This window comes from Melozone crissalis, unplaced genomic scaffold (assembly GCF_028551555.1).
Source record: "Melozone crissalis strain CALT ecotype California unplaced genomic scaffold, PUWL_Pcris_2 ptg000036l_1, whole genome shotgun sequence".
In the NCBI taxonomy this organism is placed as follows: Eukaryota; Metazoa; Chordata; class Aves; order Passeriformes; family Passerellidae; genus Melozone; species Melozone crissalis.
The window spans coordinates 16056716-16082932 of record NW_026535814.1 but is presented as its reverse complement, the minus strand read 5'-3'; the positions used below and the strand labels follow the sequence as shown (position 1 = coordinate 16082932).

Sequence of the window (26217 nt, the reverse complement as noted above, 5' to 3'; positions counted from 1 at the left end):
AGTAAGAAGCAATAAGTTGATCACATCAGACACACAAATGGAGTAAGATATTGCAACATTTTTTACCAGAAGGGAAGCATAGAGGTGGGGATGGAAAACACAGCAGGGCTCTGCTTTGACAGGGCTTTAGGCTTTGTAGTTGATAAGTTAATCTTTGGAAGAATCAAAGATGTAACCCATCAGTGCATCTCTGAAGTTCAAGTGATCTGTGGGTCAGGGATGTTTTGTAGTGACTGTCTGGGCTTTGGCATGGTTGTGTTTACAACTGGAAGCCAGTGAGTCCTTGTGGCAGCCAGTGCAGGGAGGTGGATTTCTGGTGTGATTCAAAAAGAGCAACGAGTTTTTGGTGCAGGTCAGGCTGAACAACAGAAATTTTCCTCTGCAGTAGGAAGCTGCAAGTCCTTGCATGCCCTTTGCTTAAAGTACCTGGAAGGAAAGAAAGGCGTGAGACCTTTCAGGATGTGGCAGCAAGGGGATTGCTCCCAGCGCTGCTGCTGGAGCAGGAGTGGGATCTCACGCCCCACCCTGCCATCCTGTGGAACCTTTGAGATCCCTAATCCTGTGCAGCCTCCTGTAGCTGAAACATCAGTGTGTCTTGAAAGAGAAATAAGCACTCACAGGTAAACTGTTGCTCACTGTCCACCAGGGTTCAGAGGAAGCTATGATGGCTTCATTTCTTGACTTTTACTACTGACACACTAAGGAGAGAATTTTATGATTGATTTACTGGGAATGGGATGATGACAGGAAAGTGGTTTGTTCTATGTCTCAATTTCAGAAGGATCTTCTCTGAAATAGTGCTCTTATGGAGGTTTTTCTTGTTCTTTGCAGGCTGTGCCTTCCTAACATACTGCGAAAGGGAGTCTGCTCTAAAGGCCCAGAGCGCACTGCATGAACAGAAGACACTGCCGGGGGTGAGTCCAGACTGATAACATTTCCTTTATTTTTTTTTTCCTTTTCTTTTAAATCTAAAAAATGGGTTACATATGGTGTTCTCATCTCAGATTTGGAAGCAGAAAGTCTCTGTTTGGATGATTCACTATTTGCATTGTGCTAATAAAACCAAGATACCACCAACCCACCCAAATGGTTCCCATGCACAAAACTAAAAGCTTTTTGCCCTTACTGGGAGTCAGAAAACAGAAATCAACTGGTTATGCACTGGATTCTACCAGCCTAACTGAGCTGAGGAGCTGCTTTAGGATTCTGATCACTACAGAATGTTAGTGGTCCTCACCAGGTGCTTTCTCTCACTGCTTCTCTTCTCTGAAGCAAGGTTTGGCAGCAAGAAATCAAGAAACAGATCACATTATTGAGTTATCACAGAATGAAAACATATTCCTGATGACAAAGTGGTTTGACTCAGTTACTTTAGTATTCAAGCAGCTGTAGCAGATTGGAAAGGCGGTGAGACAAGGAGAAAAGAGAGAGAGGGGAAAGACGCACGCGAGATAATGAGGAAAATTATTCACATGAGCAAGATCTAAGGTTCAGACAACACAAGCAGAACTAAAAATAGAATCAGCATTATGTGGGGAAGACCTGCCCTGCTGGGATGGGTTTGTAGCTAAGTGGTTACCCGGGGGAGGGAGAGACTATTTAGATTCAGCCAGAGTGCCTGGATTGGGAGCAGCCAAGTGCTCCCGCAGCTGGAATGAAGCTGGTTTCACAAAAACCAGGAGCCAGTGACCACGTAACTAAGAGTGGGCTTCTGAAGGCTCCAGGCTGCCTTCTAAACTGAGAGGAAATCTATCCAAAAGTCTGTCTTTATTAGCTGGTGCTGAATGATTGATTGCTGTGTAGCTATAACCTACCTTTCCACCAGACCTAAGACACATCCCTTGCTCTGTGTTCTGAGGAAAGTGTTGATTCTGCTCTGCTTGTTTCCATCATCCTGGGTCTATTTACCTATCTCTAAGCCACCTTGCCAGTATGGAGATGCCCACGCACATGCTCATCTACATCTATCTTTGCTTAAAAGGCCATACCTTATGCAAATATATACATACTTCATTGCCTAAAAATATTTCTGTCAGCTGACAACTCCCTCTGAATTATTTTTTTTTTCTAGAAACTCCTTAGCAGCAGATTGAAAGTAACTTCGGTCTTGGGAGGGGATTTCAGTTTTTCTTCCTCCTCCCTCTTCCAATATTTTCTTTTTGCTTTTCTCTTTCCTGAATGATAAAACTGGATAGGAAAAAAAAAAGAGAGAATATGTTGAATAGGGATGATTCAGGTAGCATTTTAACTGAAATTTTCTGAAATATGCTTGAAATAAAATATATATTTATCTATACTAGAGATGTGATGAATAGAGTGTTGTGTATTTAAAAAAGAATAATTGAAATTCCAGATTTTCCACTGAGACTCCTTGCACTTCTTACTGGGAGGAGTTCATCCACTTGTAAATGGAACTCTATCTTCTCTATGAGTTTAAAATCTTATCCTGAAATTGTATGATGATAATATCTTCAAGAACACAGTGGGTCAGTGAGATTGAGGACTCAGGTGTTGGAGAGGGAGGGCAAGTGTTGATTTAGGATTTTTTATCCTATATGTTCGTCATTCTGATTCTCAATTTCTGTGTTAGAGAATTCAAATCACAAAAGTCTTAAAGTCAAAACTGTTTTCTTGGACAGTGGTAGAATTCAACCAGCTTTTGCATTAGGATTGAGACTTCCTTCAAAGGCTTCACCAACTAATTCTAGACTACAGGGAAACAATTTCTTCCTTGGTTTGCGCAATTTCTCTTACATATATTCCATACTGGCCACACTGCCTCTAGAAGGCGTTTTTTTTTTTTTTTAATTTCCTTACACACTTTCAGGAGACACATCAGGATCTCATTGAGCTGAGAGCAGCGAATCCTCTGTCTAAAAGAGCAACCAGGTTTCTTAGAGCTCTGAACACTGATTTTCCCGTCCCTTTCATTTCCAGTTCTATTTGTCTCAGGATAAAGGTTTGCTTTCCACCAGCAAACCCTCTTCGTGCAGCTTTCTGCCAAGTTTCTGAACTCATCCTCTGAATGATGTCACTGTAGTTTATTTAAGGAAACCAGTCTTGTCTCTTGATAAAGTATCATGCCTGGATACTGTTTTATGGTTCCTATCTGAGTAGCAGAGAATTATTTATGACTTACCTGACTGTTCTTGATAACATGCACCAAAAATATCAACCATAGTTCATCACCATAAAATAAGAGGCACTTTTAGGGTCAGGGGTCTAAGTCCTTATTCACATAAGTTCAAAATGAGACGTATATAACATCTTCTCTTGACACTCCACTGTCTGTGACACAAACAGCTCGACTGAGGAGGCATCAAAAACAATTAACAGGCATGGTATAGGAAAAAATAAATAGTACTAGACTAAGCCATTCTTTCCCATTCCCCAGTTAAATGTACACTTTCCTGCTCTTGCAATATTGCTGCTTGTATTCTTTGCATTGTGAAACACAGAACTGAGTAATTTTTAATAATATGCACATGAATGGTAATGTATGGAAATGGTGAGACATGAGGAGGTTTTGTCCAGATTCAGATGCCTTGCCTCTTAGCTCTGTATCACTTTGTTTTTAATGGAGTGGCTACATGCACATATTTTACAGTAATTACTTTCTGGATGTGCTTTGTACAATGACAGAAATATGTTTCACATATTTCTATGTTATATGTAGGACATAAACTCATCTTGTGGAATAATCAAAAGACTTCCAAGCAGGTATGTGTTGATTAATAAAGTCTTTATGGCACTTTGTTTTTGGGTGAGAAGGAAACATGATACATATTTTGAAGCAACTGGACTGGAATGTAAAACATAAGACTATCATTTGAATCTTCTTCATCTGAATGAGCAAATTCGGCTCTTTTGGAGAGTTTGAAATTGTTTTGCCTAAAATGGAAGGTTAATGTGGCACAGTGTGTAAAGAGCACTTTGTGATCGTCGGACAATTCAAATTCTAGTGTTTACTTGTGATTGTTTATTTTACATATAATAGAGTGGCTGGATGATGAAGTATATTAGTTCTTTAATAATTTATAGAAATGCTTTGATGTTGCAGTAATTACATTAAAGGTCACATATCAAAGGTAATTTGGTTGAGCAGCTGTGATGGTTTCTCAGAAGCAATCAATATTGCTGTCCATGGCGCTGATTTCACCAAGGGGACTGCCAGATTAAAGGAGGCTTATTACCAGACAGACAGACACGGGGGAAATCAAGAACAGATTGGAGAGATGCACTATTCTTTTTCCTCACCTATAATTAACACTGTTTGCCATAATCTGTGCTAATCCTTCATAGTGGGAAACCACCTTTTTTTTTTTTTTTTAAACTCGCATTATAAAAAGCGAATTAAGGCAAGGGAGAGTAATTTGGGGGAGCAGAAGAGAGAAATTAGAGAAAGTAAAAGTTGGCTCACCCCTGGGATTTCTGGTGCTGATATATCCCACAATGATAAAATGCAATATCAAACCACAGGCCATGGTTCTGACGAAAGCCGGGGGGGTAAAATGACCTAGACAATGACAGTGCAACGTATGGAAGAATTATATCTGCCTGCAGATTTTGTATAATATTATCTATTTGCCCCACAAAGCTCCACAGGAAATGAAATCGGGGAAATAAAATTATGTTTTAAGTGTAGTCATTTTGATTACAAATTATAGTGAAGCGAACTTTTTCTCCCCTTTCTTTTTTCTTTCTCAAGTGAATGGCAGAGGATAATGCTGAGAAATGTAATTACGCTATCAAGATCTACTTTTATTTATAGCACAAATAAACTGAGCTCTTGTATGATAAGCACAGCAGCATTTTTCTTCCCCTAGTTCTTTGTGGCTCTCTCAGGCAACGGGAGGGAACAGTCCATGTACACTTGGTTGGAGGCACTGTCTCTTTGCATAATGTTAAAACCTTCCTGTAAGACTTGCAAAGAATAACTATGAAATTAAGTATGTACGAAACTGTTAGCCTCAGCAATCTGCAGGGCTTGTTCAGTCTGGGAAATAGGCTGGGTTTTCTTACTGCATCTATTCCTCTTGAAAGAGACAGTGGTACTACTGGTATGCTAAATTTCTCAGTGCGAAACATAATTAGTTTTCTCCCTAACTGTTCTGATATTCTTTGTCTCTTCTTGCCATCTAGAAAAAAATGCATTCTGTTTTATTCATCATATGCAAAAATATGCCTCTTTAACTCTGGAAGACAGGTGAGCTCATAAAACTCACAGTAAACCCATTTTTTAAAGAAACAAAAACTCTCCATCTAATTTCAGGTGCCCAAAGTTTAGGGGGTTTTTTTGTTTATTTTTGTTTTGTGGGATTTTGTTTCTTTGTTTTGTTTTGTTGGGGGGTTGTTTGTTTGTTTTCATCAAAAAGGTTTTTCCAACATTACTGGTCATACCTGACTTAAATTTTTGTGTGAGGAAAGACACCTGAACACAGGGGAGAGGAGTTTTGTTGGGGGTTTTTGTTTTTTGGTTGTTTGTTTGTTTTAATAAAAAAGGTTTTTCCAACATTACTGGTCATACCTGACTTAAATTTTTATGTGAGGAAACTGACTGAAGTTTTTATGTGAACATAGTGGGGAGGGCAGAGGGTACCCTGTAAGGTCTGGCCTCTCTTAAATCCATGTCATAAGGCTTAAATGAGACATAAGTATCATGTAGACTTCAGAAGTCCTGCACATATAGCATGGATTTCACTGTTTAAGCAGGTCTTGAAATCTTACTGTCTTATTGTTGTTTTTTTTTAACGTTTCAAAGCTTTTTCCAAAAGCTTGTTAGAAAACCATTAAACCACATATCACCCTGCATGCTGTGTTGTGCCAAAAATGGTATTATATTCCCACAAGTTCCCATTTCAAAAGTTTTTCTCTACTGATGTAAATTGCAATTTGGTCAGCAGTGGTAGGCTGGATGGGTTCCATTGATTAAAGTAGCCTGCTGAACACACAGCTTGCTCACCATGCCCTTTAGATTTTGAAAGAAAACACATTTAATTGTTCCCTTGGGAGAAACATGTCTGTTTTCTGAAGTTAAAAATGAAGATGAAAAGGAATAAAACCAGATTTGAGGTAAGAGACTTGGGAAAAAAAAAAAAAAAAAAGAAAAAGAGAGAAAAAAAAAAAAAACAACAAAAACCCAATCCTTCAGAAATTCTCCAGAATTCCTCCCTTTAAGATTTTTGGATGTCAATGTCATGCTTAAAGTTATCTTTATTTTTTTACCCCTTGTTTCCTCCTTCTGAGTGACCAGGCAGAAAAAGTCCTTTTGGACCTTGCTTTGGATAAAGCAGGGCAGAGGAAGAGGAAGCTATAGGCACTTTCCATTTGCTAAAAACCCCTGTAGTTTGACAGCGCTGCTCTGTTCACCAGATGAGATGAAACACCTGGGTCCTATCTGCTTGGTAAACATTAAAGTTCCATTTCACTAGTTAAAGATTGGCTTCTGTATCCCTACAAGGCAGCCTCTAGAATACAAAGTAAACTCTCTCCCTGCTACCCAGTCCAAAGAGCTTTGCAGAGAAAGAGCACAGTGCCAGCATCCTGACAGAGCCAGTGTGTTGGATGCACACTGTTATCTCAGCTGAGACTGGTGTATTCATCACCTTTGTGGTGGCTAACCACACTCAGCCTGAGATGCAAAATGGGAAAAAGGCTTCCCAGTCGTGTCTGGGAGATTTGGTGGCAATTGAAAAATGATGTGCAAAAAAGGGGAAAAAAAATAATAAAGGTAGCGTTGTCTTGTCTTTTTATTTTGACACCTTTTGGATCTCAGAGGATGATTTTCAAGTTATTCAACAAAAGCTTTTGCTGGACCTTCATTTGCTTTATGTGTTACTCGATGACAACTTTTCTCTCTGACGTGTCTGCCATAGGAGGATCAATCTAATTTTATGTACAACTGTAAAGATGAATGATAAGTAGAAAGGATTCAGGCAAGTACAAGCTGAATAAATTATAAAGGGCAAATGATGACAGGACTGGGGGTCCCAAGAGACAGTGATATGATAACAGAAACTAAAGACGAATTTATGATGGATGTAGTTAGCATGTACTGAGGCTGTTAATTCTTCAGGGTAGTTTTACAACTTCTTGTGATTGGAGCAATCAAAGTATTTCATTTTAAAGAGATGCTGTATATTTTCACTTGTCTGTTCTGCATATTTGTATGTATGTCCTCATTTACATGCGTAGCAGTAAACTCCCATAGGCTAGTCAAGCTTACCTCCCATCAAAGGACCCCTATTCTCCAAACCATAATGCCACTGTTTATGCATAAATAAATAGATAATGTGCAACAATTTGAGGGCAAAGCTGGATATCAGGGAAAAAAAAAAGTTTCCATTTTCATAGAACACAGCGAACAAATTTCTTTAGACCCTGCAAGTAGCTGAGCACCTCCAGCTACCTTCAAAGCCAAGCTTGGAGATTGAGTCAGCTCACAGATCCCTGATGAAAAATTATGTATAACAAGTTTCAGGTAGGTCAAATTTTGGGCTTAAGCTGCTGTAAGAGCAGCTGATGCAGCACCATAAAGTTAGAAGCAAATCTGATCTCAGAGCAGTTCTTGATTGCATTTCATTCATACTCTTATTTCTAACTCTTGTTCCTTATTATTAAGGATATTTGCATGAAAATGATCTTTTTTCCTTCCTCTGAAGGGTTGTCTCTTGTCTGTGAGTAATGCTTACTCTGGCCTACATTTGTGAATACCATGGGCTGGATTCTGACTTCATTTACACAAGTGTAAATCAGCAATGATCTGATTGAGGTCAAGGGATTTATATGGCGTAGGAAAGAGCAGACTCAGCTATATTTGTCACTGCTGAAATGATGTCATCGTGAAAAGTACCGTAGCTCTAAATGGGGAAACATATTTTTACCAAGAATCTTTGCATGCGAATGCATGATCTCACAAAACACTGAGCATCCCTGACACCTGCTGGGCCCTTCAACAGCTCCCACAGCCCCTTTGCTACAGAGAGGTCCCAGACCCAAACTGTAAGAATTAAGGATGGTTGATGTCTTGGTGTTTCAACAGTGTTAAGTATTAGATACTAATGAACCCTAAGAGTTTGGATTGCCAGTTGCACCACCCTGCTGATTTGGCAATGATGGGATACACCCAGGAATAGCTCGCAAGCAGTAAACCTTCCTTCCTCATGCCACATTGCCAGTCACAGAGAAACAGAGGAAGAGAACAGGAACCCTTTACCTTTTCATTTTTTCAGCCATAGTGTGAGACATTACCCAGCCCAGGAGTCTTTGTTCGTAGGCTAACCTCCCCATAAACACCCACTTCCCATATTTGCACTACAAACTCTGTGCTGCTTGTGATCTGCAAGGCCACTCCAAGTTTCTAGTAAAGCACTTAGTGCAAGATCCAGTATTAATTGTGTGATCTGGATTTCTTCCTGGGGAGATATGCCCACCTATACTATAGCCTTACAAGCTGTACCAGTCATAGCCTATGCTGGTGTGAGCACTGTCTGTTTCATGTTTTTCATGCAGTGTACACATCCCTTAAAATCCTTCAGACACCCAGTTTGTAAATAATTCCAAATAATTCCTTTTTTTTTTCTTTTTTTTTAATGTTTTTTTTTTAATGCAAAGGCTGAAGACCACGCACAAGAATGATGAATCAGATGTTTATCTCTGCCACCAAAATATTTATCTTTGAAACACACAGACCTGTGTCTTGATCTAGTTTAATTTAAATAGTCTATGTAATAGCAATGAAAACACGAAAACATGGACTTGAATGCTGTGGAGTAACTGCATTCCATGACTGTAATTCCTGGTGGGCAGCTCTACAGTAAGGACTTGAATCTTTTCCTGAAACATTATTTCTGGTAGTGCTACTTATGCTATGTAGGTTAAGAACATCTATGCTTGCTGAAAACATTTCAGTTGCAGAGTAGACAGCCTGCCAGCCTTACCATGTGAAATCCATCCACTGGCTGCAGATCCCTTAAAAAATAAGCCGTGTTCCCTACGTTAAATAATCTAAGAGCATGATTTGTGCATTAAACTTGAAACTGTTCTTTAGGTTAAGGACACCTTTTAAAGAACTCTCTGAGCTGGAATGTTTTTGGGAGTGGCAGGAACTGTCCCATCTCTCCTCTCATGGGTAACTCCTGATAGGACTTGACGTGATGTAACCCATTTAGCTGCCGTGTTTCCCTTCTGCTGCGCTCTGTCTCCGGCAGGGAGAAAGTGCTGGGGAGTGACTGACCATGAGATCGCACTATCAGCTGAGGAGAGCAGGTATCTGAAGGGATTTTGCTCTTTTGAGTAAGCTGCAGTGAGAGACCCACAGTGGCCCCGCATGTACGAGCCGCTGCACTTGGCAGGTTCCCAGCAATGTCAAATCTCTCTGATTAGTTTCTGTAAGTACAAGGACAAAATTAAGCCTAACCTATTTTTCAAAGAAGAAATGTGCATTTCCCATTTTTCTCTTTAATGGGAACAACTTCTATCTTGTGTCCCATACCTTTTTTTCCCCCTCCCCTTCCCACCATGCCACTCCTTTAAAAAAAAAAAGTTTGTTAAGATACAATTTCTTGTAAAAACATGCATTCAAATTTCTTTGATTTCCGTAACATATTTTGACCTTGATATGCATTCATTTTCTGCACCAAATGAATCTTCTGGTGCTAGAATGAAGTTGTTGTTTTACTTTCCCCTTAGGTATGGTATACTACAATCCTAAAATCCTCTGTTTCTTTCTAGTGCATATTTTATTTGACATGTCGCAAAAAAATGAGTGTTTTGATCACTGGCTTTGTAGGCAGGTTTTGGCAGAGCAAGTTCTGTCCAGCTATAACTAATCCATTCCAAGCTCAGGTTGCTCCTTCAAACAGATGGAGAAAATTTATTTTTCTCTTGTTCTTAGAATGGCTCAGTAATTTCTATGCTACTATATTGACTTTGCACGGTAAATATGTAACTGATAAGACATGCTGGCGTGGGTTTCTGATTTCATTTACAGCTTTGATCAGTGGAAGAGCACTTTGTTTTCAAGGTGGTAAAACTGGAATCGGTTTTTCTTGGTCTTTTTATTTATGGCTAGCTTACTGTAGAGATCTTCCTTGGTAAACATTTGAGGTGCTGCTTCTGTCTTTTAGGCTGTTTTGTAGTGTCCTTTCCCAGTGAAGTCACGCTAATGTCTGCTGTCTGGCCAGGCATCATTTTCTCCTTTTCTCCTCCATCCTGTCTCACCCAGCACGTCTGTCCTTGCCATCTCTTATCTCCTTTGTAGATTTGCTGGAAACATTACCCTGCGTTCCCGTAATGCCTGCTTGGTGAAATGAGTTGAGATTACAGCTGCTGAGGAGGAACACCGTGCTTCCCACCTACATCTGCCTGGGAGAGCACGTATTTCCTCCAGACAAAGGGAGAGCCTCAGCTTACCGAACATTTCCACACGTTTGTGAAGCCACATGTACATAGACTGCATAGTTGGCTTGTCCTAAACCTCGTGTCTCTTGAAATTATGGTGTGTATGAGCTTTTCAGTGCATACTCATGCTGCCCAAGAGAACAAGACACCCAGGAGAGGGTTGTACGTATTGCACTCTCTTGTCTGTTCTTCCTCGGAGCAACCGGGGATTGATTTCTCTGCCTGTGTTTATCCTGTACAGGCGAAGGGAGTGGGATGTACAGAGGGTGAGCCTTTCTAACCTTTCAGGGTGTCTGTTCTGTTGGTAGCAGCCTGCTGCTCCCGCCTTGTTGTTTCTTCTGCCACCGCATCCTCACATTGCTCGACGTGACTCACGCGTTCACCTGGGAGAGGAGAGGCTGAGACACTCCTGGGCAAGCTGGGCATGTGTTGCTAGCATTCAACAAGCACAGAGCTTCTGAGGGGAGCCTGAGAAAATGCTGATATTTCAGGGCTTTGTATGTTTTTGAGTTTTTTTTGGAAGCTACAGTTCTACAAATGTGGATGCACTACAAAGAGTACGGATGTGACACTCTTCAAAGGCAGTGTCTCATGCCCCAGTAGAGGCCCCAAATTTATGAATATTGCTGAGTTTTCCTCTTTCATTTTTAGTTCAGTTAAGCCTTAAACCTTTCCCACCAGCACTCTGAATCCAACCTGCCACAGCCCAACGATAATGCTTCTAAAGTGAGCCTGTCCAAACTAATTTCATTGTCCTTGTGAGTGAAGTGCAACAATTAAGCAGACAGCACAAATGAGTCCAGATAAATCTAGTATTTACAATTATTTCAGTTTGGATAATCTAATGTGATATTCATTGTGCAGCTAAGAATTATGTTTCTCAGTGAGGAGGGGCTGTCATTCAGTACTCTTGTTGGCTGGATGTAAATTCAGAGTAACTCCATATGCTCTTGCAGAGTTTAAGCTTCTTTACATCAGTGCAGCTCAAATGAGAATCTTGTCCTCTTTCTTTAGATGCCCTATACAGCTGAGTCCCTTCAGCTGTGCTTGCACTTTAGAGATACAGCCAAGGGAGCTGGAAGGTCATTTTTTTTTCTATTTTATTTTTTTAAATTTTTTTCCCTGGGCCAGGGTTGCGCTGTTGAACTTGCTCACTTTAGGGACTCCAGCTTTCTCTGAGCACCTCTTCACTTTCCAGCTCTGAAACACTGACTGACAACTTGAGTTACCCTTCAGATCTGGCATTGCTGCTGCCTTTCTGAACAGAACTGCAATCAGATCTCCTCATTATGGGTGCCTCTCTTTCTTGGTATTAAACACCTTGTGGCTGTGCCCTGCCTTTCCACCAATTCCAGCTGAAAACTCACAGCAATCCTGGTTGAAAGCCAAGAGATTTATACCAGCATATCGATGTTAAAAGGCAGATTTGTGCTAGTTTCTGCTTCATTTCTTTGCAGGATACATTGCTTCTCATTCTCTCCTCCTGTTCCCCCCTCTGCTCAAGCAGACCACACTGTGCTGCTGGGCAATTTTCACCAACTTAATCACATTTGGGCCCAGTGTTTTTCCTGCAGACCCTGGAGTGTGCATTGCTTAGGCCTTGGTTATTAGTTTACACAATATATGAAGCCCATTAGAAGAGGATAATCAGGGCTTGGAGAAGGCCACCTCACTCATTATCTGAGGAGGTTATGCTAAGCCTCTGTAGTTATTAATCATACTTTCCCATGCAGATAGCTGAAGATTAAGAGTCACATTTATCCTCTTTGCTCCTCATTCTTTCGCTCTGATGTGCAAACTCTTTTTATAATCGTTGTTATTATGGTTATTCATAGCCCATCCAGCCAGTCAGCACTGCTCCTAAGATGTCACTTGAAGTCTTGCACCTATCTGAGGTGGCCTGATGATGCAGATCAGAGCCACTGGAGGTCTCTCCATTTGAAACTCAGAAAACATCCTTGAGAGTCCTAGAAAGTCTCTGCTAGCTGTTATTGAATTGCAGTATCTTGTCCAGAGGCCAAGAGAATTCTGAACAGAAGCCGACACCATTGCAAGAGCCAAGTTTAACAGCAACCCTCTTGATTTCATTTGCCTTGCTTTTTAATATCAGCTCTAACCTTGAACTTTGACTAAGATGATATGCTACCTTGTGGCTTTTTGAAACCTAGCCTAATGCCCTTTTAATCGAAGTGAATGATTCTTTTTCCTAACTTCATTTTTAAAGCACTTAAGTCAACTTGGATAAAATCAGAACTGTACCAAATAGACTCAACATTGTTAAACAAAAAAAAAGTTTTAAAGTCTTTACTCCACAACAGATTTTTTTTTTTTCCCTAGAAATATCTTTAGGTTTTCATCACTCTCTTTCTGATTCCTGTACAAAACAATTCCCCAGAAAAACTTGTTTAAAAGCCAAGTAGTTGAAGCTTTTTCTCCAATGGATCTAGTCGTGGAGTCTTTGGTTCAATAAAATTAAAGTTAAAACAGCAGTTAACAACTAACACCATTCAACATTTAGAGGTTGCACAAACATCCAGTCACAGATCACATCAGTGTACAGATGCTTCCTACTTCTTGCACGCCTATTTCTTTCCTTTGTGTCCACTACCAGCTTTGCAGAAGTTTTTTCTTGTCTCCCTTAAAGAAAACTGGTTTTCTGTGAGTGGACTTAGTTTCTGAAGCAGTAGTCATGTCAGTCACAAGCAGAAATCCAAAACTATGGAGATCATAGAATCTATCGTGCAAATTTAAAATCACCTATTCATCCAGTTGTTAAAAGCTGGATTTACTCTTTGAACCTGGAGTATCAGTTACAATATATGTATGTTTTTCCATCCTAATATTGTTTCTGAATCTGTGAAAACAGGCAAATTTCCAGAATGAACACTTTGCAACATTTCTCCTTTGACTGAAAGAAATAAAACTCAAAACACTGATTTCTCCTTAAGAAGTCTATCTCATCCCCAAATGCTGTGCTTACATACCAATTCTGCATATCTGGAGGAAATCAGTACTGCTGTGTTGACTGAGAGGGCCTCTAGTCTCTGTCATCTCATGATATGGCTTCTCCTTTTTTCTCTTTTCTTTTTCTTCTTTTGTATTTTTTGTCTTCACCAAGGCAGCATGCTTGATAATGCATAAGACCTTTGCTACTGCATTATGGGGTTTTTTTTTGGTTGGTTGGTTTAGGGTTGGAGGAGGGGCTTGTTTGTTTGTAGGGTAGAGTTTTTGTATGGTTTCTTTTTTTAATTATTTTTAATGAAAGTATTTTATCCAGAAAATGTCAATTCAAGACCTTTTCATTTAAGGGATCAAAGTGGATTTGATCATGCATTTATGTGAAGACTGAGTTTTGGATCTGATAGAAAATTCTTGCTCAAATGAAAAGGCCAGAAAAGCAGAAATCAACCCAAACAGGCAGGCATGACATTTGCTTGACATACGTAGCTTCCCTGATACAAATCCCTGCATTACCTAATTCAAACTAAAAAGTGAACAGGCACTGGCTTTTCTCTGCTCTCCCCAAATAAATTTCCTACCCCCTTGATCCTTGACTATTTGGAGATATTTGCACATATGCTTCCTTTATTTTGCCCTCCTCTCCCTCCATTTTTATAGAAATTGCGACATAATTTTCTGGAAATGTTAAGGACTTTTTTGAGTACATGAATATTTTGGTGTGGTTCGTTGAGGCACGGTACCAGACCTGGATGATTTTAAGACGAATTTAAGGTTTTTTGAGATGCTTTTAATGCTTTTGACATGCAGTGATGAGAGGGGACCAGGCCCGCAGAGGAAGTTTGCTGCACATGACCTCAGGTTTCATTAAGATGTTGGCAGCTCCTCTGTTTCCTCTGTACAAACTGGTCTCCTTGATCCTCCCTGAGGTGGAAAAGTGAAGAGAGAAATACCAGTGATAAAGAGCAGTTTTGAGGGCTGAACTACACCAGGATTTCCAACTCTAGATTCAACTCTTGCCTACATAACAGAATCCAACAAACCCACCTTTGCCTTGATATCCTAACTATGAAGTGGAGCTAATTAACCTTCCCCCAGGGCTATCTCTTTGATTGGTAGGCATTTGGAGTCCTACAGAAAAGTATTTTTCCTTTCATATGCATCTGTGTTTGTGTACAGTGCTTAGGAGTGACAACTCCAGCTTTTGACTACAGTGTCCTGGACACTCCTGTGATGCTGACAGAGGATGATAACAGTTGGGAGGGAAATGCTTTCTTCCAATATAAGTTGATGGCTCAGGATGATTCTTGCCTTTCAGAAGGGGGTTGCCTCTCTTCTCTTTCTCATGATTGACCTGAAAATAAATAAGGAAAGAGTGACATTCTTACTAGTGCTTTATTTTTATATATTTATTTTAAGAAAGGAGAATTTCTCTTAGACTCATGCTGCACTCGTCCATACTGTATTTGACATCTGTGATAAAATTTGGGTCAGATACACTTGTCGATAAAAAGAGGCATCCTACAAACAGCCCTGTGCTCGCATTAGGGTCATGTCAAGAATAATAGAGACTATTGTCACTGCAGTGAACCTCTGCATCGTATTAAGTATTCCTCACTTCTCTCCTCTCTGCATCTCTCCAAGACATAATACAAGATGCCTATCATGTTCCACCACATCTCACCAAAGGGCACAGAAAGGGGAGATGGCTAGCAGGGAGCAAAACTCATCCAGGTTTCTCCAGCATCAAAAAGCACAGGAAAAAATGCTGCATCCATTGTCTTCCTTGATCATGTCTCCTCTCCACTTCCGTGGGTGAGAATCGCAGGAAAACATTGCTTTTGTCAAGGGGAATCTCAGGATCATCTTGTTATTTTTAGGCGCAAGATGTAGGTTGGGGTTGTTTTTGTGAATGAACAGTGTCCTGGGGACAGATGAGGGAATCACACATTGGCATATGAAAAAGGTCCTAGGCAACTTCCTTTCAGTGGTTTTTGCTTAAGGTCTCCCATGCTGCCCACAGGTACACAAACATCAGACACCTCTATGTGTTGTAATTGTGTTAATATGTGTTCTACCTGCTTTGTCTTAGCAATGAGATTTCATGCTATTTCTCTACACTGTCCACCAACACCAGAAAAATTCATGTGCTATCAGGGACCTGCACCCACCTCTGATCTGTTCACATCCAGAGATGGCCCTTGGCCTTAAATGGCTCATACATCTCTCCCTGACAGTTCTGGATCAGCACCCACAGCAGTGTGGTGGCTCAGGAGTACCTTTGTATAACCATCTTTTTGTTTATTAGTGCATTTCTCGTCAAGACTACTTTCAACAACGATGCTCAATCAAACCTCTTCCAATTCTGGTGATAAAAGAAGGAGGGGAGACTGATTTCATTTCACTCATACCTCAGAAAAAGCTTAGAAGACAGGTCATGTAGGTAAAGGAATTATTTGCTCTGAATTTAATGCCCAATGTTGCTCTGATATGTTCTGCTGGACCTTTTCTGTCCCTGAATAGTGTTTTCTGGGGTAGACAGCAAAATCTAGTTCCCCCCCCAAAAGTGCAATACCCATCTCTCCTCTGTACAAAACTACTTTCATTTGACCAAAACATCAATAATTCAGTGTCACCTGCTTTGGCACCACACACCTGCACTTTCCCTCCCTTCCTGTTTCTCATTTCCCTTCTTTTCCCAAAGCCTAGTGACATCCTTTGCTATATTTGAGGTGCTAGCATAGATCAAAGTCCTCTCAGGATCAAACAACGCGCTGCATACAATCCTTACGGTAACAAACAAGGTCTTCCACTGACAGAAACACGTTTCTGTGCTGAATTTTCAGCAGCCTATCAGACTTGATTCAAGGGTACCTTTTGATTTCACACGGAAATCTCTCCTGCCCTTCCCCCCAGTTCTTCAGGCAGAGGAGGAGGGGGAAAATAAAACCCCACTCAGTTTGCCTGGAAGGAAAGGCAGAAGGGCATTATTGAAACTTTGGGGGAGAGATTTAATATTCCTATATTGTATGCTTTGTTTGTTGTATCAAGCAGCAGACAGAGACCTTTAACAGAGGATGGATGTATATAATGTAAAAAGCAAGAAAGAGAGAGGGCTCAGACACTTGCCTGAGTGTTTCTTACATCATTCTGATGGTATTTTTTAATATCTTGTGGTCCTCACTTCCCAATAAGGTCTTTCCTGTTCAAATATCCCTTCAATGCACTTTGATGTTTGAAGTGACAGGTGGGTCCAGAATATGTTTTGAAAGCTGGATAAATGGGTTTCAATACAGGATACTAGTTACTATGGGCAACTATTTCCTACGAGTCCTGTCTTTGTACAACTTCAAGCAGACCTTCAAAGGAGATGAAGTGAAAATATAAGTATTAATGTACAGTTTTCTGACTAGCTTGTATCTTTTGTATTCTATCTCTTGGGGCTTCTGAAAAGCTCTCTGAAAATTTAAGTGACGTAGGTGCTGAAAATTGAATGCAAATACTAATTTTACAAATCCAATTTTCAGAGGTTCACTTCAGTTTCCAGTACTCTGAGAACACTCTTCACTGCACAACTTAGGGTTTTGTTGTGTTTTATTTTTCAGACCATTTGATAAAAATCCCTTTTAAATTATTTTCAAAAGACAATTCTGCTTGAACCTTGGGAAAAAAAAAAAAACCAACAACATATTTTCTTTGCCATTTTCTATACAGTCAGAAAAATGGAAAAGTAAAGAATGTAAACAATAAATAATACTCCTTTCCACATTAATGGAAGAAAAATCTATATTTTTGCTAGAGAAAATAATTGTTGATTAATATTTCTGAGCAAATAATCTTCCTAGTTCATAATTTGCATTCTATTATTTAAAAAATCAATCAGTAGAAAGCTCTTCTTAATAATTAAGTTCAGGAATGTTACTGTTTACTCATAATGTTACTGGGTTTGTAATTGTTCTGGTTCATCCTGAATCACAGAGATGGAAAAAAAAGCACTTACTTATAAGTGGCATACAGATGAAACACATTGCTTTCAAGAAGAAAATTAGAAATTCTCCCTTGGTGCTCACTTCATCAGGGTCTGTTTATTTACCAGGAGAGTCTTAGTTTCATTCCTAGTTGATATTTCTTCTCTAATTTTGAACATCCACTCTTCCTAGGCTACAAGTAGCTGGCTCACAGGTCCTCAGAAGACCTGAAAAATGTAGATCGTATGCTGTGAAAAACTGTTTGTCAGGAAGAAAGAACAGGGACGCACACCAGTCTGTGATTATCCATTATGGGATCGCGCTCTGGCTGGCTTGCCTCAATGGCCTCTCTTCTGGAGTGCAGGCAGGGTAAATAGGTGCTAATTTCCTTGCTGCAATGAGTGCATTTTCTGTCTTGTCTGAGGAGAGGAGGTGCTCATTTCCCCCTGAAGAGTTTCTTTGTGTATTGGTTTGGATGAGACACCAAATCAGGAAAGTCCTCCAATCATCACACACTCAAGTGAGATGCAGTGTGCCTTTCTCTCCCACGGTTAATTCCTTCAAATCCTTTCCTCACAAAGTAAAGTAATGTTCAATTTTCCTTCCCAAGAAATATCCCTGCTGGTCACTACAGATAACTGATGTGGTAACTCAGGTGCATGAGAAGCATCACAGAATAAATAAAAAAATAGTAATTATCGGCAAAATTATTATGAATTCACACACTGGAGTGAAATTACAAGCCTCCACAAGGCAGGAAATGGTTACCCAAATCATAGTGTGTTCATATGTACTCTAATATGAGGAAATATGAGTAATGCATGGGAGGCACAGAGAGATTTGATGTGAAATCCAACAAGTTCATTGAAAATCTAACAAATATTCAAATCCATTCCAAGTGCAACTCTCCACCTCTGGATGATAATTTCATTGACTTACCTACCTTAAAGGAAATAAATTCAAACGGAAACGTAACAAAACTGTGTTATGGGAAATATGGAATGGTTAAATGGAGTTAAAATTTTACTTTTTTTTTAAAGGAATGCACTCATAGTTTTTCAGATTCTCTGTGAAAATGAGCATTATACAAAAGTACACTGAAGCAATTTCATGTAATGAAAACAGCTTCATTTAAATGAAAATACTGGTGTAATTCTCATTAAGATTTAAATTTATGAAAGATAACCCAAAGAACAGTCTTAAAGTGATTTAAAAGAAAAGGGGGGGCCCTTGCTAAACTGGAAAACATCAAGAGGGGCTGAAAAAACTATCAGTGAGGAAGGGGAACACACTATAATGAAGAGATTGGTTACATTAAGCTCTCTAGATTACGACCCAGAATGAACCAGTTTAGCACAGTCCTCAAAGAGCAGGAGGCACTCTCAGCTTTCCCTACACCCTTATTCATTACCACAGGCAAATCTTTCCAGGCCTAAACCTGCTCTGCACAACTGAGGCTGCTGAAGCATCTTTCCTGCCAGTTGCCAATTTCCTGATGAAGCTCAGGGTGCTGGGCTGTGTGAACTACCCTGTTGCCACTGTCATATTTTCTGAAAAATCTCTTCGCCAGGATTTCTTCTCCTGGGAAGCTGAGAAGCCTCAGAGAAGAATGAAAACAATAATTATCTGATTGCTTCTCCTGTGTTTGCTGCTCTGGAATATGGTCTGGAGGTTGTTTACCAACTGTCAGTGTTTGATTGGTTTCATGTGATTTGTTTTTACTTAATGACCAATCACCATCAGCTGTGTTGGACTCTGAGGAGTCAGTCACGACTTTTTATTATTCATTCCTGTTAAGCCTTCTGTCTGTATCCTTTCTGCATTCTTTAGTATAGTTATAGTATAGCATTCTTTAATATAATATATCATAAAATAATAAATCAGGCTTCTGAGACCATGGAGTCAGGTTCCTCATCTCAGATTCCTCATCTCATCCTCATCTCTCCTGTCCTCAGTGTGGTGAGGCCCCACTGATGCTTGTTTGATGTCATCCTGGGGAGTCCACAGCTTTAAGAGGTTGTGTGGAAAAGCCAGAGGCTTTCTGAAGTTGGAATTAAAGCACAATTTTACAATTCCAAAGGGAAGACAATGAGGAGGCTCTTCAGGCTTTGTCTAAGGCTGGTTTTGATCTCTCTCTCTGCGAATTAGTCAATTACAAATGACTCATTTCAGTGCAGAGAACCCAAGTTAGTACTGGAGGAAGGGATGAAGTTGATTGGATTTTCTGTCAGTATGTGGGTAGATTTTTCTTATATATGTGTTCATTATCTGTTTTGTTCTGCTCTCAGTTGGAACCAGTGAAAAGTCTTCATCTGGATTCCCAGAAAGTAGAGCTAAGTCAAGGACATGATAAACCTCTCTTTTCATGTGAGCTATCCATTTTGTCCATTCCCAGTATGTGTGGGAGGAGGTGGAACAGGGCTTAGTAAGCTGATGGTAGAGCTCTTTTATTTCCAAGGATGTTGTTTTTCTTATACTGGGAAGCTGGTGGGAGTTCTGCAGTGAGTAGGTGAATACAATTCTCAGAGGCTGGCTTGGTAGTGGCAGACGTGCAAGTTAAACTGGAAAACGCAGTCATGTGATTTGACTTTTAGATGAAGATAAAGTGGGAGCAATATTCTGGTATTGCAGTGTTTTTCTGTGAGCTAACTGATCCCAGCCCCTTTATCCAGATATTAACCCTTCCTATTTAAAAAACTCTCTCCCTGGGATTTGGTATTTTAGATTAGCTGTAGGCATCCTTATAGACATTCCAGGCCACCCTAGTATTTCCTAAGTGTGTTCTCACTGTCTTTTTCCCATAGTTATTTGATGTTTTATAGTGTGGAGAGACCTGATGCATGATCCTTCATGGTAAGGTCAGTCATCCTCTAGGAAACAGAGTGGATGGCGTGAAGGAGATTATTGCCCATCTTCAGTCTCACCTGAATGTTCCCAAACTGTCTTTGAGAACAATCAGCTGGGTGGTTGAAGTTGTTTGAATTGCTGATTTGTACAAACCTGATTAATCTGAGCCTGAAAGCAAGATTGCTGCCTCCCTGTAGTGCAGGGAGATGCCCAGGTGACTGTGGCACTGCTGTCATGAGCTCAGAAGGGTTTTACAGCTCAGGTGCTCATCTGAGCCAGTATGGCTAGAAGCTGCTTGCCTTTGGTAGCACACTTTCCTGGATCACTGTTCTTTACATCTCCAGAGCAGTCATTAACATTTTGGATTCCAGTTCCCACAACCAATAACTCACCTTGACAGATGACACTGTTTCATTTTTCAGTGCCTGGCTGTATTTTCCAGGTGGCCTTCTGTGGGGAGCAAAAGCCAGGGAGCAATGTGGACATAGTATTTATTTTGAGCACTTATACATAGGATGCTGTATATATGGAAAGAAAATATTCAAGCCAGACTTTCAGGGAAGCAGTCCATGGGAGATGGAAATAAAGCAATAGGACTTCAGCATTTCTTCTTGTGCTTGGCAAAATAAAGCTGGCCATTCTTGTTCTGAACTAGATAGAAACAGAAAACCCATCCATGAATTTTCTTTTCAGTGATCCTGGGAAGAAATGCCAACCGCAGCCTGGGATGTGAGGTTTCAAATTTGTAAACAAGTTAACTATTAGAAATATAGATTATATTGGGCAAATCATTTTGCCTCCCTGAGTCTTGGGCTTTCACCCAAAAGAAGGAAGACAAAGCTCCTGAAATATTTTGCAAAGTAGCATAGAAAGATTGAGTATTTATTGTCCAGTCACCTACTCTCCCTGCACAGGAGAAATTTCATTTTTGTTCCTTAACTATTTCACTATTGTCAGATGCTGGCATGACCTGCTAAAACACCAACAGTTTTCCCACCTCTTGGCTTTTAAAAACTGTAAGCCCTTAAAATAAATTTGAAAAACACCAACCAAGCAAAAACCTGAATTTATCATCACCTGGTAGGTCTGGATAGGGCTATTCATGAGAACAATCCAAAGGCCTTCACCTTGACTTCCCAACAGAGTTTGATGTGATTTTAATCTGATTATTAGACTCTTGATACATCTTGCAAGCTTGTAAAAGATTCATTGCTGGCAGAAACATTTTCGATACTGGAGAAACTTTTTGTTGTTGTTGATGTATGTGTTGCCTGCCATAAATACTCATCCAAGAGCCAAAGGTCATTTGGTAGCTGCTTAGCAGCTTCACTTTCTGAAATGAAACTCGAGTGTGTTGGATCAGCAGCAGAAAGCTGGGGGTGTAAAATAGAGGAAGGAAGAGCTGTTCTGTAGCATTGAAGCAGCCAGATTATTTTCCATCTTTTTTGTTTGGTTTGGGTTAGGTTTTTTTGGGGTTCTTTCTTTTTTTTTTTTTTTTAATTTGTTTTGGTTTGTGGTTTTCTTTTCTTTTTTGGGGGGTGTTGTTGTTGTTTGGGGTTTTTTTGTTTTGTTTTTTGTTTTGTTTTGTTTTTAATTATATTGATGTTGAATTTTCTTGGTTTCAGTTTTGTTCTCTATTCTTCTTCATAACGTTTAAGTTAAGATGTGCAAAGTGCAGAAGGGAAAGCCTTGCTACCCAAACCTTGTGTTTACTTACAGGGTTTATTTACAGGGCTGCATAGTACAGCCTGTGGCATTAAGGGATGCACTCCCAATGCCATGACCTTCTCCTGTGCTAGCCCAGGGGATTTGTCTGCAGAGCAGCAGATGCAAATTTGGGCTTGTTTTCTGGGCTAACCAGAATGATTTGGTAACCAAGGGCAGTGGGTAATCAAGCCTTGACTTAGAAATTTCATTATGTGTACAGAAATGAGGCTGAAGAAAAAACTGAGATTCTGGCTTATGCAACCTAAATGCACCCTGAACAACACAACAACAAAAAAAATCAGTTTATCCCTATGTCCATTCAGTTCTCAGTTTACTTCAATAAAGTTTACTTCTGTAGGTACCAACTTCTGCTAGGGCTTGCAATATCTTTAAAAAAGCTCTCTGACCCACATGACACAGCACATCAGATTAGGTGGTACAGCAGCAAGTGCTCACTCTAAACTTTTTTATTTATTTTGTTTGGGGCACCACCTTATACCTCTCTAGATCTCTGAACTTCCCTTGCAGAGGGTCTTGTTTCTGAATCTTCAACAGTCGTGATTTGGTGTCAAAACTGAGGCAAAAAAATTGGCAATGTTGCAGCCAGCAGACTTGTTTGTCCCTGGTGCTTGAATGGCATTCACTGCAACTCTTTATATATATATATATATATATATATGTAAACCAAAACCAGAAAAGCCTCAAAATTTAAAATCTTAAAATCTCTTTAAAAAGAGCAGATTTTCATCAAACATTTTTTGAGAAGTTAGCATTTTTGCTTATGAAAACAGGTGCCATCCACAGCAGTGACAGCACTGCCAGAACAGCAGCAGCTCCTGGCTGCAAGACCAACACCCATCATCTTCCAGCAGCGAGGAGCAACTGGCCTGTGATGGGAAGCTACCTGTGTGCAGGATCTGTAGTGCAGCCAAGTTCACTATTAAAATTGTGACTGCATCCTCTCTTGTTTAAAACACAGGAAAATGCTGAATTTAGTGAGCAGAAATGATGGAAAAATTAGCACACAAAATTTATTCTCCTGGAAAGCACTGAAAGGTTTTCTGGAATAATATTGCTTTCAGTTTATTTCTTACTGGGATGGTGTCTCAGATTCAGAACACTAATTTGACCCACAAGTTCCCTTTATCCTGTTTTGATGACATCTGGAGTTATAAATCAGTAAGTAAACCTGCTCTGATACTGGTAGAGAATTCTCCTCTAAAATTTTGCATTGCATCTAATCACTGGATAATACACAATGTTATCTCTCCTCTTAGAATACCAGTTCTCTCTTCACAGGAGACAAATAAGCTTCACAGCCTTGAAGTGTGCATTAAATGGAGTAATGTTTTTCTGGCCAACCCTGGTGATACTTTGTGATCATGGTTATATTTCATCTTCCTTAGCTTCAGCCTAATGAAGGTTAAAATATTCGGGTTTCTTCTCACAGCCTTTGCAGAGTAGTAGTTGAGTGTGGCCAGTCGACCCATCTTTCCTTTTCCCTTAATGGAGAGTGACCCAAAGGCTAAGGCTGTCCGAGTGACATCAGGTGAAACTGCTCTGACAGCATGGTTGGTGAATTAATCCCCTGGACCAGGCAAATCAGTAGCCAGGTCTCCCAAATGAAGCTAGTCAGAAAGTAGGTTTTCATCCTATTAAACCACATGCTTAGAAGATTTAGCATTATGCAGCTTGTTATAAGCTCTTCACTGTCTTTATTAAACTATTTATCTGAGGTAACTTCATATTTTCTTTTAGGATAAACTGGAGATAATGCAATGTGCTTGTTTTAATTTGCAAGGTTAACTGATCTAATTATCTGTGTGTGTTTATTTAAATCCTTTTGAGCACAAGGCCCTTGCAGGTGGCTGCTTTGTTTTCCACCAACAGGAAATCTTTTAAAATGAGATGATATAGCTCAGTGGGTCTTCTTGTATAAAGGATTTTCTAATAACGTATGAATTTATTAAAGACAAATAGAGGGCTTATTTACATTAAAAAAATTCATAAGGAACTATTTTTTCCTTAACTAGGAAGAACAAATGGCACCTACTTCTTTTACTATGTGAAAGGATTGTACATTTTCTACAAAAATATTAGACATCAGCATTTTGGGTAAGGCCTTCAGACATACATTTCCATTCTCAAATCAGGCAAGTTTTTCAGTGTTTGTGAGTTAATATTTTCACAAAGTCTTTGAATCTGGAAGATTTGGAGGCTTCAGTGGCACGGAAATCAGCACCACAGTTGTAAACTTCTGCTTCAGGTGGAAGGAGTGCAACCTTTGAGGTGTTCTGCGTTTAGGTGCCCAGTAATTTAAAGAGAAGAAACAGGCTCCTATGGATGTCTAGATAACATTTCAGCACAACTGAAAGAAGGGGAATATTTTTTTCCTCTTTCATTTCTTGTGCTCTTAGACATATCCTCCTCTAGCTTTTACGTGAAACCTGGATGTTCTACTTGCAAATGCTGCTTTACCATTTGCTGTATCCAGCTGATGGAGTTAAGCTACAAGCAGTGCCATCTGGGGAAGCTTGTCAGCAAAGGTGCTGCATGAATGTGGCCAGACAGCCTCCAGACCAGAGAGGGCTCTGCCCTGGCATCCCCTAATCTTTCAGCCCAGGGATTACCTTGAATAGAGCCAGCTTGTGCCAGGCTGCTCCTTATGTTGTACAGTTACCAAGGTGCCCAGGTTTTGCAGGACCGGTAGATTTCTTTTGTTTGTGCTGCAGAAGGCTTTCTCCTAGTAACTGTTCATCGACTCTGAATACTCCCCATATTAATGAATTACCATGTTCCTCCTATCAGCTCACAAAGCCGCCTTTGATAAACAGACTCATTTGCTCTGTTTCCTGACCAAGCATTAGCTTAGTGGCCCAGCACATCCATCTTATCTTTTGGGAGCTTTGTTCACTGCAGCAGAGCCGATATCTTGCTTCAGTTAAGCACCTGCCAGTGATAAACAGAAGAGAGACAGGTGCTAATCTCCCCGGGCCTGCCACTCCCCAGGGAAAGAGCCCATTTGGTCATAGATATGAGTTGCTGATGGATATTTTATTGATGCCACATCTCACCATAAAGGGAATTGGCTGAAGCCCTTTCTTGATTTTGGGTGTTTTTAAATCTTGGCTGACTGGGGCGCTGCAGAATGTGCTGCAGTGAACAGTCATGTTTTGGCTAGCATGTAAAACAGCACTGGTTTCAGACAGAGTTGTGTATGAGGAAGGTCTTACTTTTGCTGATCCTGCTTGTGCTCCAGACGGTCTTTTATGGGCTGTCAAAACAGAGAGCCAAAGTGAAGTCTTTCCTTGGATTATATGTGGTCTTTACTTGAGCAGAGCCTGCACTAAGTGAGCAAAATCTAAATAAGGCTGTCAAGGCTCTGACCTAGAGTATTTACTCACACGAGTTCCAGTGAGAATTGCAGACTTTATACACTGGTGCAAATGTGTTTCAGTGCATTCTCCTTGCTCTGACAAAGTTAATTGTCTAATCTTGACACCGAGTGCCCTGTACTTTTTTAAGTGGTTTATGCATGAGACTAATTATGTGCTGTTAATTTGGCTGCTAGAAGCTTTCTGCTTTTAACATCCATTTGATTTGGGAACCATACAGGGTGGCATTTGCATGTAACTAGTGCAAGGGCTCTGAACTATATGCTGAAAGACAAAGGCAGCATGTACCAGTGAAGCACTCAAAGAGGAGGAAAGTGCTGATTCTTTTGTCTTGCTGTCCAAAAATACTAGGATGCATGATCCAAAAGTACAAATAAATTTTTCTAGCACAGAGACATTTTTCCTGTACAGGGAAATTTTTCCAGTGTATATGTGCTCTGTTCATGTACATAGAGTGTACAAGGAAGATTAGCATTTTCTGTAACTATGTTCAAGTGCAAGGAGAAAGAATTTAGGTTACAGAGGCAAGGCAGGGAGCCCTAGGTTGGGACAGGCTATTTCCATCAGCATACTTGAACTTCCAGTTGTCTCAACTGCTTTGGAGTTACCTATAAACTTAGTAATATCTTGGCATGCAAGCTTTGAAATGAGACAAACTTGTGAGTTATCTAAATTCTTGAAGACATGCTAGTGTGTCATAGCAAAAGATGCATCAAAATCTGATCAAGACCTTGCACAATTTCTGTAAATGTCCTATTTTTCACCCTCCCAATTTTCATCAGAACTTCCAATGACTGCAACTGAAAGAGAGGAAAGCAGACTGTGTTTTTTGTTCTGCATCTAGAAAGTGCTGTGGAAAGCTAATCAACTTTGTACAACAGGACATTTACTGTACTGAGTTCCCAAAGTAGTTTCTCAATGGTATAATGAAGCACCTACAA

At 40.0% G+C, this 26217-nt stretch overlaps 1 protein-coding gene across 14 annotated transcripts in view; it reads left to right on the top strand.

Annotated features, from left to right (window-relative positions):
- Window positions 1-26217, top strand: part of CELF4 (CUGBP Elav-like family member 4) — a 713118-nt gene that overhangs the window by 90164 nt on the left and 596737 nt on the right. For all 14 annotated transcript variants that reach the window (XR_008483560.1, XM_054283218.1, XM_054283228.1 and 11 more), the window contains exon 2: window positions 832-914. Coding sequence is in view for 13 of the 14 variants with exons in the window: in XM_054283218.1 (XP_054139193.1) it covers window positions 832-914 (83 nt within the window). In the remaining variant the exon portion in view is untranslated. The remainder of the gene's footprint in view (window positions 1-831; window positions 915-26217) is intronic.